Raw genomic sequence first — 16998 nt, 5'->3', positions numbered from 1 at the left:
TACATCAAAGCAAGCCTGAGATCTTCATATTTGATAGATTGTTTCCATACATGTCTGTTCACCATTCTTAAATCCAGAATTAAACGTTTTTTACCGTTATTTTGAACGGATACAGAAAGAGGGTTTACAACAGTAGGTACATGCAAGCATTTTTCAATCAAATTCCTATCCAATAAATCATTAATTGCTTGGGCAACAAACGCACTCTCTTTCAATGCCGACGCATTATTTCTCATTATTGATTTTATGGGTAAAGAATAAAAGGGAATTTTGTACCCAAACAATATAGTGTCTAGAATAAACTGGCTTGCTCCTATACTCTCCCAGAATTTAAAATGCTCTTTTAACCTTTTTCTAACTATGATTTCTTTTTGACCTTGCTCGTAAACAAAAAAGTCATCCGTGAAACGGTCCCGATCATAAGTAAAAGTTCTTGAATTAGAATACTCATCTTGAATCTCACTGTCAGGATTTCCTGTTATATGGGACGTCTCACTTTCTAGCGGGTAGTTCAGGTTGGCTGCTCCTATTGGTGTATGGACAATTTCGTCTGATGTGGTTGGCTTCTCCGCAAGCGAAACAGGGTCCGTAGGAGCCTCGAAAGGAATAAGGCTTCCCCCCGTACTGCTGTGTAGACTGTAGAAGAAACGGATGCCCGGTTCCGGTGACCTGTGAACCAAGCACTATACTAGACCCAGTGCTATCAGAATAACCATAAGCAACAGCAGGTTTGGATTTCTTCTTCTTGATGGACTTGTTCTTCCTCTTTTTGATGGCTCGAGATTCAGCTTTAGTGAGACGGGATTCATCTTCCGTGTCACTTGCGAGAGGGTGCGACTCGTATTCACGCACGGTCGTCCAACCGCCCTCACTTCCGTCGGCGATGCGAATGTGTTTGTTCCGGACACGAAGCTTCTCACGTACCTCAGAAAGCAGTTCCGAAGCATATTCGAGTTTATTATTTTTAACAGACCAATCCAACTGCTTCAAGTTATCGTCAATTGCCGAGTTAAATTCGTACTGCAAACGGTTTCCTTCAAACCTCCAATTAATGTCTTTTTCGGTTTTCAACTTTTTTAAATCACTTGCTGAGACGGAATTTTCACGTACCTCGTCTTTTAATGACGAAAGGTCCCTTTTAAGTCCTCGCAACTCTATCAAAATTTCGTGTGAACTATCGTTTGTACCACGTGTTGGAGTTTCACCACCGTTTTGCTCCATTATCGATAAGCAAAAAAAAAATAACGTCTGTATACGGCTGTACCCAAAGGCTGAATGGAGATAACACGCTACAAATGCACGAAATCCTCGTGCTTTTCCTGTACAAAACTAGCGACACCTATCAGAGGCATACAAACAAGGGAAATAATTTTTTGTCTAATTCGTAAACTTAAACGACAAAAATTACATTGTTTGTATATACTTTTGATATGAATTAGGTAAAAAGACCTTCGATTTGACGGGAAGATATATTTTTATCTCTCTTTAAATGTCTTACACCCCAGTAAACTCGAGTTCCCGTGAAGTCTTGTTTCATTGACCGTTCCAAGGCGATAATACCATCATTTAACGGTACAGAAAATTTGCTGATGGTATGGCTTGTTTGTGGTATTTGTAATTTTGTATGTGTGTTTTTGGTGTTTGCATTATTTTGTGTAAGTGATTTTGATCTGTATCTATAGTTCATTTACGTTTGGACCCTTGCATTGTGCCCCTAAACAGAGGTTAGTTTTAAATGTTCGACTACTTGGCTTGTCCCTGTTTTAATTATTATCCTTTTATATATTTTAACGATTAACTCAGGATAAGGGTCACAACAACCCCCCTCCCACTTGAGATCGGAACAATACAAGGAAAACCGCTGGCTCATTGATCAAAGCAAATCACAATGAGAGACACACAACGTCATTGAATTATATAACATCTTATAACACAAGCGAATACATTCACACTCATTTTGGTTTTTATCCCAACATTGAAACTTACATGGAAAAATGCCTGTTTAATGCAATTTCCCTAATCATATTTCGAAAATTCATCATGGGTATGCCGACTTAGCTTAAAGAACGCTAACCATTTGTAATATATTTTAAAAGTTTATACAGCATAATCTTTTTTGCATACATATACGTTAAACACACCTCAAATGTGTCTAGCAAGCAAATAAAAATGGTTCAACCTCTCCTCTTTTGCATCTGTTCCGTATCATTAAATCATAATTATTATTCAGCATTGTTATGTCACGCCACTGTTTTAATATTTCATATAAGTGCTGTTACGATTTCTTTCATTATTATTAGTCCGTAATAGTTTAACAACATCATTGTTCATCAATTACTAGTATTTACAGGCTTAAACAAGTATTTATGATTTTTTCAAAACACATGAAATATAACCTAATAGTAGTAACTATCGCGGAATAACACAAATTATAAAATATGTTGAAGGCAGTGAGGTAACTCTAACTCGCCATGCACTCTACCGCCTGTTACTTGGCGTTAAATCCACTGCAATAAAAAACAGAACAAGAGATGTTTGTCAAACATTATGCCCCCCCCCCCCTGAGCGCCATGTTGTCAGGATTATATGGACAATTAAATGAAATATGCATGGACCGAAATGACAGCTGATTTGTTGCTGTTTTAAGATTATGACCATTAAAGTGTGAGGATAAAGTGTGTTATGACCGTCATGACCTTTGACTCTATGAACTCAAAATCCAGAGTCATCAGCTGGTCACCAGAAACCTAAATGTCAAGTTTGAGGGCCATGGGTGCAGGCATTGTCAAGTTATCACAAGACAAGTTTTTTTTCCTTCAAGGTCACTGTCACCTTGACCTTTGATCCGATGACTCCTTAAATCATAAGGGGTCATCTACAAGTCAGATGCAACTCCAAGTCAAGTTTGAAGGCCATGGGTTCAGGCATTGTTGAGTTATCACTCGGACAACCTTTTACCATTCAATATCACTGTGACCTTGACCTTTGGCTGTATGAATCCTAAAATCAATAAGGGTGATCTACTGGTCAGGCTTAACATCCATGTCAAGTTTAATGATCATAGGTTCAGGCATTGTTGAGATATCAGTGGGGGAAGATTTGTTAACTTTTTTGCGTTAAAGGTTGCTGTGACATTGACCTTGGCCTGATGACCCCCAAAGTCGATAGGGGTCATTTACTGGGCAGGCCCAACCTTCATCTCAAGTTTGATGACCATAGGTCCAAGAATTGTCGAGTTTGCTTTCAATGTCACTGTGACCTTGACCTTTGACCCCTAAAATCAATAGGGGTCATCTACTGGTCAGGCCCAACCTCCATGTCAAGTTTGAGGGCCATGGGTGCAGGCATTGTTGAGTTATCACTTGGACAACCTTTTATCATTCAAGGTCACTGTGACCTTGACCTTTGGCCCAATGACCCCTAAAATTAATAGGGACAATCTTCTGGCCAGGCTCAACCTCCAAATCAAGTTTGAGGGCCATGGGTGCAGCCATTGTCAAGTTATCACTCGGACAACCTTTTACCATTCCAGATCACTGTGACCTTGACCTTTGGCCAGATGACCCCCAAAAACCATAGGGGTCATCTCCTGGTCAGGCCAATTCTCCAAGTCAAGTTTGAGGGCCATGGATGCAGGCATTGTTGAGTTATCAATTGGACAACCTTTTACCATTCAAGGTCACTGTGACCTTGACCTTTGGCCCATTGACCCTCAAAAACAATAGACAATAGACATCTACTGGTCAGGCCCAACTCCAAGTCAAGTTTGAGGGCCATGGGTGCAGGCATTGTTGAGTTATCACTCGAACAACCTTTAACCATTCAAGGTCACTGTGACCTTGACCTTTGACCCATTGAGCCCAAAAAACAATAGGGGTCAGCTACTGGTCAGGCCCAACCTCCAAGTCAAGTTTGAGGGCCATGGGTGCAGGCATTGTCACGTTATCACTCGGACAACCTTTTACCATTCAAGGTCACTGTGACCTTGACCTTTGGCCTGATGACCCCCCAAAACAATATGGGTCATCTACTGGTCAGGCCCAACCTACATGTCAAGTTTGAGGGCCATGGGTGCAGGCATTGTTGAGTTATTACTCGGACAAGCTTTAAAATTATTTTACCATTAAAGGTCACTGTGACCTTGACCTTTGACCCGATGACCCCCAAAATCAATAGGGGTCGTGTACTGGTCAGGCCCAACCTTCATGTGAAGTTTGATGACCATACGTCCAGGAATTGTTGAGTTATCACTCGGACAAGCTTTGGTCTACCGACGGACCGACCGACCGACCGACCGACCGACCGACCGACATACCGACATGCCTGTGCAAAGCAATATACCCCTCTTCTTCGAAGGGGGGCATAAAAAAGAAAAGACACATATAAACATATCTTAAAAGCGGGATTTAAATGCGAACTAAAAAGTATACGCTAATGCATTGGTACAACGTAACCATAATGTTATGAATATTCATACATGTACCAATACTTCCAAAGTTACTATATAAACTTGACATAACACGTATAATTTGAATAATATATGCATTCATGTTCATAAATGAAATAAATAACTGTCTTACTTTCTGTTACGTCAATACTATCGTAATGAGATGGAACAGATTGTTCTGGCGTTGTATAGTAATTGGTGTCAGTCTTCCCAATTTCTTTCCTGTACATAGAACACAGAATCAAATGTATTGTTCGGAATAGTGCGGGAAAATGCAACAACATTGCCCGCCTAGCACCATCGGTATTCTATTTAGACGACGCTATTTGAAGAAAATATATTATTGAGACTTTAATTATATTATAAAATATGGGCATTAATTTAAGACAGACAGTTAACATATTTAGAGAAGGAGAATTGCCGCGGTAGTTTGAGGCAAATATTGTTGTCGTTCAATATAGTATTAGTAAGTCTTGGGGGAAGAAGACACACATGAGTAAGTGTTGATGACGACCAACGCGCTGTGAGACGGACATCAGTCACTGATTTATCAGTATAGCATTGGGTGCAACTAGTATCATGAGTACCCAAATCTAGTCACTAGCTATGTTATGACAACCATGTGACATTATAACCAATACAATGACTACCGATCATCGTATGTGTTGAGAGATCGTAGTGTATGTTTTAAAAATCTTTCAAGTTCAAAAGAAAGAGTTAATGACCCAGCTCATATAAATTTTCACACTGTAAGCAGGAAATTAGCATTCACGTTGCATATCAAACAACCTCATCATTATATGCAATTGAGACGACGCACGATTGTCATTTGATTGCATAATTGGTTTCGGTAGATGCAATTCAAAAATGTGAAGTGTTAGCTCTATGAAACATAATATGATACCTCTGTGTTGACTTCTTTCTCCAACACTGGATCAAATTCACTACAATTGAAACAAACAGCAAAGTTGACGAGACAACAGCAACAACAACAGCTGTGGTATTTCCGTTTTGATTCGACTTATCTTTTGTTTGGTTCTGACCTGAAAAAGTATGTTAAGACATGAGTTTTAAAAAGTAACAAATCGTAAATATCGTGCATAAGTCTTTTAAGTATTACTTTTTTAAAGGTGTTGTTTCATCCCGGCCCGTTTACAGTAGTGTCTCCCATGGTAAACTTACAAACAAGAAACTCCTTCAGAGGACTGTTGTCAAACAAAGTAAAATTAGAACATTTCTTTTAGCACTGATACATTTCTTTGATGTGTTTGTATGCATATACTCGTACTTTTTTGAAATTGTTCTGAGCAGGATTCGCCGAACCACCCACTAAAACAAGGATATATTCCACACGATCCATTCTCGTTATCACATTTATCACAATGGCATGTTCTGTTGCAGTCAAGCCCAAAGCGATTTCTGTCGCATTCTGTAAGTTTGTACAATTTATATGTTGTTATTAGAAACGTGTACGCTTTCTTTGTCGTCAATGATCACCCAGTGGCAGTCATATGCTTACCTTTAATAGATATAATAGAATACAAACAACATAATTTAAGATAAGACAAACACATTGGTTTCACGTCAGCAGGTACAATTATTATAGGATTATTTATGATTGAAATGAAATATTTTTGTTTAATATGTAATGGTTGAAATCAAGAAACATGGACACTAACAATCTATATTTTGATATTCATATGCAACGTTATAGACAATAAATAAATAATTTTCCGCCGAAAGTAGCTCAATACTTATTTTTTTATTATAATCAAAATCAGAATGTAAATTATAAAGCATTAAAGATAAATGTCTGCTATGGACTAAACTTGCATCAAAATTTAGTATCATCGTATAAACATTCGATGGAACTTAACAAAATCAATAACTTGACTTTGCGTTGCTTTTGTTAAAATATATTTATTTTATTAGGTAGTTATACTATTTCCAAGAGGTAAAACAAATAATAACGGATATGTTTGAACCATGCAGATGATCGAATACAAAATAAGTATTTCTGCTGCGTTTTTAACGAAAGATATATCGCGTTTGCTCAATTTCCACGCTCTGTTTTAGTGTGGTCTATTGTAGAAACAGATAAAGTATTCGTCGCGGTCGACTGCCAAGTAAGAAAACTCATAGTGTGAAAATGTTGCCAAAGTGGAAATCAATGATTGGTTGAATGGTATGAGCATGGAACAAAAACCAAGTCGAAACCTTTTCTTGAACAAAGCTTACAAGTCCGTAACCGTCCTATAATTAACGAATATGACAAGGGTAAACGTACGAGTTTTACAGTAGTCTCCTTTGTATCCTGCAGTACACCCGCGCGGACAATGGCCGTTGTCCTTATTACACGTCGTGTTTCCGCTACTGCATTGACCACAATGGCTTTTACAGTCTGGTCCGTACTCTCCGTGTGCACATACTATAAAACAATATCACAATTCCTATTTGTCTTTCAATTTTAGAATTTCAATTGTACCTTAAAGTTAACAACGATCAAGTAATATTGAACAAGGAAGCTTTGGATCTGGTTTTATGATTTAAAACGCTCTCAGATATATGAAAGTCGTATATGCATGAAATAATACCATGATATATAGGACCGAAACTGTCACTACCATGTTATCTTCACTGAATCAATACATTCTGTACTCCAATGTTTAAAGCTCAAGTGTTTAACTCTTCAATGCAATACATTTCAGTAAAACAAATATTTGGGTAAATACATTACTTCTTAAACAGTTCTGTGTTCGTGTATTGTAGTTGATAATATTAGTAATATAACAATGTGAAATTGTTACTAATGAAATCATTATTATGTCAATTGATGATGCGATATTCGCCAGTGGAAGCAATTAAGACCGGGGAGTTAGTCGTTATCATCTGCAGCCTGTTATATCTGTGGTCTGGTAAAAGTTGAATGAATCCGATAATAACACTTAACCAATGACATATTAATTTTAATGTGCAAACTAGTAAACCAGAAAAAGTCAATCTATGGACATTTTATCGGCCCTTTATTAAAGTGCTGGTGGATATCAACATCATGTCTAATTTCAAACAAGCCAATTAGTCAAAATCAACATTGCAGGATTCTAAGTTGTTGAGCCGCGAAAATATCATTTACCTTAATTGGATTTGCATGAAACGAACTATTAAATCGTTTTGTAATCCATTTAAATTCAATAATCATATGCAGTGTTTTGATAATGAGAATCCAGAACTGTTTCAGCATTCAATATTTCAGAGTGAGCGTTTTATCACAAATAAACACTACCTATAAAATCCAACCTCTGAGCCAGATTAAACAATTATTTTGTATGACTCCATTTCTCATAAGATTGTATGAGGTAGCTTATAGCTGCATTATGTTATGGTATTTTCATCACGACCTTCAGATTTTTGTAATTTATGAGTTGAATTTATTTAAGAAACGTGCACGCTTTCTTTGTCGTTAATGATCACCCAGTGGCAATATATATTTTACCTTTTAATGGATATAATAGAATACAAACAACATAAATTAAGATAAAACAAACATATTTGTTTAACGTCAGCAGGTAAACTTAGAAATGTGTTCTTGATTGAAATGGAATCTTTGTGTTTAATATGTTATAGGTAAAAACAATTAATTTGGACACTTACAATCTATATTTTGATATTCACCTGCAACGTTATAGACAATAAATAAAACGTGAGATGTACTTAACATGCAGCGAAAGACGTATACAATACACGTGAAATAAATAGAAATACTAAATTCAATATTGAGATGTAAATTGTAAAATAACAAAGAAGTGTCGAAAAAAAACCTAAACTACGCCATGGATCTAGATGGCGTGTTGTAGACCCTTTATTTCCATTTAACACAAGTACTCTTTTTTTTGTAATCCACTCCACACCGAGGTCAATGTATATTTACATGGTGTTCATCACATTTCCTGTCACCATTAGCCGTACTATTCCCGCCAAAATTAGCTTAATACTGATTTTTACTGTAATCAAAATCAGAATATAAATTTTAAAGCATTAAAGATTAATGTCTGCGATGGACTAAACTTGCATAATAATTTAGTAACATTGTATAAACATTCGATGGAACTTAACAAAATAAACAAGCATTCTCGGTGAAAAGATATCCCCCGCCAACGATGGCTTGTTTGTGCTTGATGGCTTGTTTGTGCTTGAAGGTTAAAAAAATCTCAGAAAGAATAAGATAAGCACATTGGTTTATCCCTTTCCGAGCCAAATTATAAAATATCGACCGAGACTACTTTATGATATTTTTTTTTTAACGAAATAAATCAGAGGGATGATTAAATAAAACTGTCTTTTCCGAAACTGCTTTCTCGGAAACATCAATCATTGCAAAATAGTACAGTATAAGATAAGACGCCACCTTTAAAAGCGGCGTCTTATCTGGAACTGCACTATTTTCAACAACATAGGTATGCGGTGAATGGGTTAAAAATCGATATTACAAAACTAAGGGGATGTCATTTATTATTACTTAAATAACACAGGAAACATGTGAATACTAGGTTTTGCTACTTAAACCAACAGTGACACAAATACAATAGATATCTTTACTCTTCTTAAAGTGGCGCTAAAATGCATGGATAATTATATATCAGACAGTGTTGTAATAAATGTAAATGATTTGATAGCATATTCATTCAGCTGACTTCACAACGGCACATGTTTTGCCCAGTTGCAAACATGGATCTTTTAATAAATCAAGGGCAAATAACTCATATAGAAATTACACATTCCAAAATATAAATAAACAGACATCATCGCAGTATGTTGGTTCATATTTATTTCAAGTTTTAAGAATTTCTACCAACTAGTTACTGAGAAATGGCTGTAAATGAGAGTTTTTTCAAAAAATCAAGGGCAATAACTCCAAGTACAATTGACTAATCAAAAAATAAATAAACAGGCATCATCCCAGTATAGTAATTCATATTTATTTTAAGTTTCATGAAATTCTGCCAGCTAGTGACTGAGAAATGGCTGTGAATGTGTATTTTTCAAAAAATCAAGGGCAATAACTCCAAGGACAATTGACCAATCGATTTTTTTTGAACGGGCATCATTCCAGTATAGTAGTTCATATTTATTTTAAGTTTCATGAAATTCTACCAGCTAGCTACTGAGAAAACGCAGGTGACGGACGGAAGGAAGGACGGACGGACAACGCCATTTCAATATCCCCCTCCCTATTTCATAGGCGGGGGATAATAACATGACTTTGCATTGCTTTTGTTAAAATATATTTGTTATATAAGGTAGCTTTACAATGTTCAAGAGGTAAAATATACAACGGTTATGTTTGAATCATGCCGATGATGAAATGCAAAATAAGTATTTTCGCTATGTTTTTAACGATATATTTATTGCGTTTGCTTAATTTCCACGCTCTGTTTAGAGTGTGGTCTATTGTAAAAACAGATAAAGTATTCGTTGCGATCGACTGTCAAATAAGAAAACTCATAGTGTGATAATGTTGCCAACATGGATATCAATGCTTGTTTGAATAGTATGAGTAAATAACAAATACCAGGCGAAAGCTTTTTATGAATAAAGCAACAAATCCGTTATCGTACCATAACTAACGAATATGACAAGGTTGAACGTACGAGTTTTACAGAAGTCTCCTTTGAATCCAGCAGTACACCCGTGTTGACAATGGCCGTTGTCCGTATTGCACGTCGTGTTCCCGTTACTGCATTGACCACAATAGTCTTTACAGTCTGGTCCGTACTCTCCGGGTGCACATACTTTAAAACAATGTACAATGTCCCTGTTGTACTTTGTTCCTCCACCAATTCACGTACCACAACGTACGTTCTTCCTTACTCTCAAGGGTCACACAAAAGAGATACTTTTTTTATTATTTGAATGTTGCTTGATTGAAACGATAATGGTTTCAGTGGTGAGAAAATAACATTTTACGAATGACAACTGATTTCAGTCGAGATGTTACGTAAGTGTAAACTCACCAGTATTGCACAAGTATCCTTTGTATCCAGCCGCACAACCTTTTGGACAGTGTCCGTCATCGTTGTTGCATGTTGTATTCCCATCCCGACATTGACCACACTGGTAGGGACATCCATCTTCGTTATTCCCCGGGACACATGCTTATATGTAACAACGTGTGAAAGCTTATACCTTTGGAAGAGTGGTATGCTAGTAATACGTTTTTTAGTTATTGATAACATATATTTGAAATATAATGAAACGACTTAATTGTTATTACGTTAAATATCAATACAAACATTAGTGCTTGACACTATAATCGTTGGATACGTTCAACCTGAGGCTTTGTCAATTTTCGGCTTAGGTCAGTGTATTTGTCTGTAACCACGTATAATGAAATAGATATTTGGTTTATTTGGCCATTTGGACGATTTTTATTAAATTACTACAGAACAGTGACAACCTTTTAACAAAAAATGTAAGTTCATTTTCAGTTTAATAGTAAACGTTCACATTCTGAATATTGACAAAAGTTCTTACAGTGTTGCAATTTTCAATTATGGCTTTAACGTAGAACACCGTTAACATAAAAATACTTCTATTGCATGTAGGTACTGGTTTGTCTCAAGACACAATATAGCGAGTACGATTTCTGCTGCTGAAGACAACATATGTATTTGTAACTTTTATATTGAAAGCAGTATTTTTCTAACTTTTGTACTTATAAATTTCAAAATTCCATTTGATAATTTCAAAATTGTAGCTCATTGACCTTTAGTTCAACTCAAACTGATTTCAGTTATGAATATAAAACATTTTAACCTTTTATATACGTATTTGGTAAATTGCTAATTATAAATAATATAACTGTACTTTTATTTTTTAGAATAACACTTTTGGAGACGGTTTTATTTTTAAGTACGTATTGTCAGATATATTCTGGCAGTTCAAAATTTCTGTGTGATGCTGTTCTGAACCACTCATTGTTTAATGTGAACAGTCTTACAGTGAATCTGAACGTCAAGTGTTATGATGTTTCCACGAGTGATAACACATAACCCTACATTGGCTTCAATCTAGCAAAGTGAAACGTTGCACTGCTATCCAATAACTCTTGTATACATATCCGTTTAGATATAATTCGTTGCTGAATTACAATATATCATTTGAGTACTCGCAGTTGTCTAGTCTTAAAACGATGCATTTTTGCACTTATTTATATCCTATGCGCACCCGGAATGTAATAAACGTTTGCATTTTTATCTTTAAAACATGCGAAACATTAGCAGAGAAAGCTCATACATATGTTTCGTGTAAATTGCCGATATTAAGTGGTTGCCTATAGCACAGTAAAATGTACATTTTGTCTCTTCAGCGAGGAAACCCTGGCGGGCGTTCTGGGAATATTTTGGTAAATTTTTGGGATAAGGGTGCCAACAACGTTAAAAAGCTTTTATATCCAGGTTTTGCAGAGAGAACAAATGCATAGGCTTTGCAACGTTGCAGTCAATTATTACAAAAGTTGAGCATGTGTGAAAAGTGAAAAATGAATTTGTTTTTTTTTAGACAATCACTCTAAATAATGCACCACAGTTGTACTGTTTTAAGTTTTAAACAGTGTTACTGCTCTTAGCCTTTACACAATATTTTTTGAAATATTCATCGGAAAATACATATTAAATCAATCGCATAATTGATGTTATGCGTTTGAATGAATATGACCCAAATAGAAAAGCAACATTCTTGTTGAACGGTTCCCATATATAATACGGTATTTGAAATACATCGTTATGAAGTATATCCATAACATGTTTTGAAAATCATCAGTTTATGTACAAATATACTTACAATATGGGAGCCCAAACACCTTCACGTTACATATGGTCATAGCATCAGCCCTTGTGTTTCTACCAGATATTGTTACTGTTCGTATGAGACGGTATGGTAAAAATTCTGACACAAGAAAAGTATCGTTTTTAAAAGTCAACGTCACAGTTTCTGCGTCATTGACTGTCAATGTAATGTTTTCAAATTGAGCACCTAAAACAAATTAAGAGTATGATGAAGATGTGCGTATCAAAATCTTTGAAATAAATAAACTGGATCAATACATGCTATTAGAAAGATAATATTTGTTACATAGATACTTACCGCCATTGTCACGACGCCCAAGTGCAACAACTCGGCTGACTTCGTATTTGTGCATTAAGTCTATGGATATATATCCCGTTGTTATAATTGCTGCACAGCACTGGCATAAGTCAGCCTCTTGGCTGACGTCGGAGAGAATTTTGTCTGCGGACCAATCAGCAAAATATCGTGAGCTTGTGATGTTAGGAGTTATTCCTGGCTGGTTTAGAAGATCACGATCTTCAATGAAAACAGAGGGATAATGTATTTTTGACCATGTAGATCACGAGATAAACAGCAGCATTTCATAACTACATCGGTGTTTAATATAATTTGCTATCGTTTTACAAGTGTTTTATCACACATTATTAAGTGCTGAAGGAGTGTTCATTATACATTGCAACATTAGTTTTAATTCAGACAAATAATTAATGTTTAAAATTATAAGTATTTGTTTACACCATTCATTTCTCAATATCCTTTACAAAGATTAAGTACAAGTTGGATTATAATTCATTTTTAGCGTATGGAAATTTTAAAATGAACTTTAGGAAAATGTCTTCAACAAATTCATTCATTCCTTTTCCAAAAGAATTTTGCAAACGGAATTGTGATTTCCCTTTCAAGCATCTTATAAGTTTGAAAGAGGCACTCAATCAAGCCGAAATTTAAACCATTTTTGAAAGAAGGACTAATGAAGTAAACCGTATCCCCTGTTTAAATATTTCTTGTTCTAACACAACACGACATAATTGAAAAGAAATTGTGATCAGACGCACACGTACGAATCTATTGTACGAATAAGCATTGGTTTTAACTGATTCTTAGTTACTTTTATACATCACAGCGACTTATGTTAAGCCCCAAAACTTGAAAATACCAAATACCATTTATAAAAAACTGTTCACGTAGGTACATGGCTTTTTCCGGGCCAGTGATAAAAAAAACACAACTATTCTTTTTAATCGAACACATAAACATATGCATAAGCCTCGTACATTGAACATACTCTTACCTGACAGAATGACCTGGCCACAAAACCAAATCGAAAATATTATTTTAATCTTCATCCTTACCGATGTCAAATGTGTGCGCCCTGAATATAGAACAAAGGCACAATATAAAAGTTCCCATCGATTTCTATAACACGGCTGCTTAGCGCCAGCTCTATCACTTATCGGTGGTGTCAAGATAATGAGCTGTCGATACTTCCGTGGTGCAGCTGTGCCCTGTGTTTACCTTAACATGCGTGAGTATGATTTTAAAAAAAAATGATCATTTTATTTAACGGACATATTTCGAAAATCGGAGAATGTCTGCCGTGTAAGAACACTTTCACCAATACTTGGCTACGATTTGAATAGTTTGAATAGTGTGCGAACTGTGGTGCCAGAAGCCTTTCTCCCGAATCGGACTTGTGCATATTTTGAGGTATGCTATGTGACGTATTGCCACGGAACTCTCCAGAACTTTCTAGAACTCTAAGTGTCCAACCAGCAGAACTCTAACTCCAACTCATCAAACCCATAATTGTTCAAACGTTATTTTTTTTATTAAAATGTTCCTTCTTAATATAATTATATAACTTTAGATAAAATATAACGTTCTCTATGTCTTTACCAAAACCTAACTCTAGCTATATAACATGTGAGTCCAACACTTTCGCACTCCCCCGGACTCACCCGACTCTCTACTCCCGACTCCCTTAAACACAAAACGATTGAGTATAAATACTCTGAATATAGGTCAATACTGTCATAAACACAATTCGCCATAGTATATTTTTTGACACACACATTAACTAACCTACGCTTATTAAAGCTTTTATAGTTACTAAACGACATATTCCGTACAAAAAACAACAAGTCTTTATACAAATGTTTACAATTAACTGTCAAAAGTCCGTTTCTTTGACATTTTACGTTCTTACCAATTGTTCTGAATGGTCACATTCCATTAGACAATCATATGCTGTTGACAATTTAGATGTGCGCTTATTAGTAGTTTATTACCCATTAGTTCTGCATCAACATCGGTACTAATGTGATCATTAAATGTTATATTGAATAGATGTTTTGTTAAATCAATGTTAGTTTAATAAAATGAATTAATCCTTTTACTTTAAAAGAGACTCTGTTGCTTAAACCATTTATACTCAACATTTTAGTCGCATTACGCGACAGCTAGCATTTTAAGTCACTTCATTGCTTACGTTCTACAATTGTCAACAATATAACTTTTTATATAGTACTCACACCGACACCCAGTAAAACTAATAAGCACTTGTTAAAAAGGAAATAAGCACACATTTATTCAGGTGGTAGCGCTGTTGCTCTAGTGATGGCACTGTCGAGTAGACGTGGCGCTGTCGAGTATGTTTTTTGCCCGGAATTACATAAAAATTAGACACATTTTAATGAATGCAAACTAAAGTTGGCTATGTTTATTATACTTTGTTGTGCTTGTTGTACCAACCAGTTGCGGAAACAATACTCTACGCGAACTGCTTTTTGACAAATGTTTGAAATATAGCATTTATAGTTTTGTCACGTTGTTAAATTATATTTTCCACTTCCATGCTTGTTTCAATTTCAATGTGTGTTGTGTAAACGTGTTTATATTTCTACATCACGTAGTCACACTGATATGTTGCGTATAAAGTACCTTTCGGATACTACGTTTTCTTAAATGCCATTCTTAAAATGAGATTTGCAGCCATGTACTCATGATGTCCATTAGCTTTTAAATGACTGATGATTTGACGTGATTTAGGATCGGGGCAAAACGGCCTAGTAACCAATACGCCCGGTCCAGACATTTTCTTAAAGCTTTTTTTTTATCGAAACTTCGCTAACAGGGTGCAATCTTATGAAACGAGGCTGAATACATCCTGTTATTTTTATGATGTTTAATTCGTCAATATAAGCAAAGGTACTTGACATTTTATTTTATTTTACGTTCATTTTACTTTTATGCTACTTTAATGTTTGTTTTACAACCTGTACATATTACACACTTATTTTGTCAAAGCATTTCGAGCAGCGGACGTATGTTTTAACAAATCGAGCAGTTCCTGGCATTTCTTGGCATATTATACCATCTTTAGAACTATTTCAGCATTTCTCTTATGCTAATAAATCCGCCAAAATCTTGTTTTGCACTATTCTATCAATATAAAAAATCAATATCTCTTTAACAGCTAGATGTCTTAGCTAGAGTTACCTTAAGCTAACATTTCAACCAGTTCGGTGGCGTAAGATCTGTATTGATTTCTTTTAAAAAGGTATGTATGCTATTATTTTTCCACCTTGCTTCGTAATTTAAGTCTACATTACCAGATAACTATGCTGAAGCTAATATCCCCATAGCCCACACCAAAATTAAATGGCAAACATCAGCTATCTCCATTATAATTTTTCGAAATATTAAACAAACTACATATCATAAAACGTTCATATAATTTAGAAAGTACAGTTGTTGGTTTTCAAGCAGAAACATGTTTTTTTTAACTTTAGGAATTTATAATATAATGTTCATCAACATCCTTTAATATAAGTACTCCGTTGCAATAAGTATGCAATATACCTAGATTACATTGCATTATGCTAAAACAATATCCTTACCTTATTATGTTATCAGTTTAAATCCTTGTCCTGCACTATAAAATTCCTAACAATATGCACAAGGAAGCATTAAAACTATTTATGTTCGTCGATTGATAAATTATATACACATACAAACACAAGAAAATCCTCACGATAGGGTTGGTAAACCTGTCTTAATCTTGTACTTCATTGATTTAACATTTAATCCATATCCGCAGTACTTGAATGTTTACAGCTCTTTCGGTATCTTTTGACAGTGCAATATATTTTTTAAGTTTAGTTGAACAAATACTTGGATCAATCTAATCAATCTTAAATCTACGCGATCTGCACTTATGAAGTGAAATAATTGTTTATGTGATTTAGTCAGTATAACATCAAATAAACGAGAAAGATTTCACGCGATTTAAAAATCAAAATTCTTAAATAATTTGATTAATTGTAAGATTTATACATCTTAAATACTGTTTCATTATATGAGATATGAACATATCAAGTTTATAATAAAATTAGCATTGTTCCCCAAACGCATGAAGAATAGCTTTTACATGTGTACTTTATTATATAAAATATTTTGGGAAATTATTTTGTTGATGCAAGAGAAGGGATGGATACTGAAACCTTCTGTGACCATGTATTTCTTAAATCAGTAGCAACAAACATTACCTTTGAAGTTAAACAAGTTTTAATCCTGGTATCAAAACAGTTCAGTCCAATACAGTTATGCCCATCAAGCTCCATAGTATATGATTGACAACTGTGATACATGCAGGTGGTTTGTTTTAGAATGTTTGGTTGAATATTGCGTTTTTTAAAGGCATGGTT

The 16998-nt window shown here is 35.2% G+C and overlaps 2 protein-coding genes and 1 long non-coding RNA gene across 3 annotated transcripts; all 3 read right to left on the bottom strand.

Moving 5' to 3' along the window:
- Positions 1-492: 492 nt before the first annotated feature.
- Positions 493-1228, bottom strand: LOC128225828 (uncharacterized). The gene has a single exon (XM_052935725.1). It carries the CDS (start codon positions 1219-1221, stop codon positions 493-495), a length of 729 nt encoding a protein of 242 aa, XP_052791685.1. The 5' UTR covers positions 1222-1228.
- A 4122-nt stretch (positions 1229-5350) lies between these two features.
- On the bottom strand, positions 5351-5860 carry LOC128229118 (uncharacterized). The gene is made up of 2 exons (XR_008260034.1): positions 5736-5860; positions 5351-5490 (listed from the first exon to the last, which is right to left on the bottom strand). It is a non-coding gene; the product is annotated as an uncharacterized LOC128229118 (long non-coding RNA).
- Positions 5861-10438: 4578 nt separating this feature from the next.
- LOC128225827 (uncharacterized) lies at positions 10439-16267 on the bottom strand. The gene is made up of 5 exons (XM_052935724.1): positions 16192-16267; positions 13584-13664; positions 12590-12808; positions 12287-12478; positions 10439-10599 (listed from the first exon to the last, which is right to left on the bottom strand). The coding sequence occupies exons 2-5, from the start codon at positions 13636-13638 to the stop codon at positions 10439-10441; spliced, it is 627 nt and encodes a 208-aa protein (XP_052791684.1). The 5' UTR covers positions 13639-13664; positions 16192-16267.
- Positions 16268-16998: the final 731 nt, after the last annotated feature.

The sequence above is a fragment of the Mya arenaria genome, chromosome 3 (genome assembly GCF_026914265.1).
Source record: "Mya arenaria isolate MELC-2E11 chromosome 3, ASM2691426v1".
NCBI lineage: Eukaryota > Metazoa > Mollusca > Bivalvia > Myida > Myidae > Mya > Mya arenaria.
This window is presented reverse-complemented; position numbering and strand designations above follow the sequence as displayed.

Excerpts from the sequence above, each read along its gene's own strand:
- LOC128225827 (XM_052935724.1), bottom strand. The coding sequence starts at position 13,638 with ATGAAGATTAAAATAATATTTTCGATTTGGTTTTGTGGCCAGGTCATT. Across the intron at positions 12,809-13,583 it reads TGGCCAGGTCATTCTGTCAG|ATCGTGATCTTCTAAACCAG; the intron begins GTAAGAGTATGT and ends TTTTCATTGAAG. Across the intron at positions 12,479-12,589 it reads TGGGCGTCGTGACAATGGCG|GTGCTCAATTTGAAAACATT; the intron begins GTAAGTATCTAT and ends AATTTGTTTTAG.
- LOC128225828 (XM_052935725.1), bottom strand. The coding sequence starts at position 1,221 with ATGGAGCAAAACGGTGGTGAAACTCCAACACGTGGTACAAACGATAGT.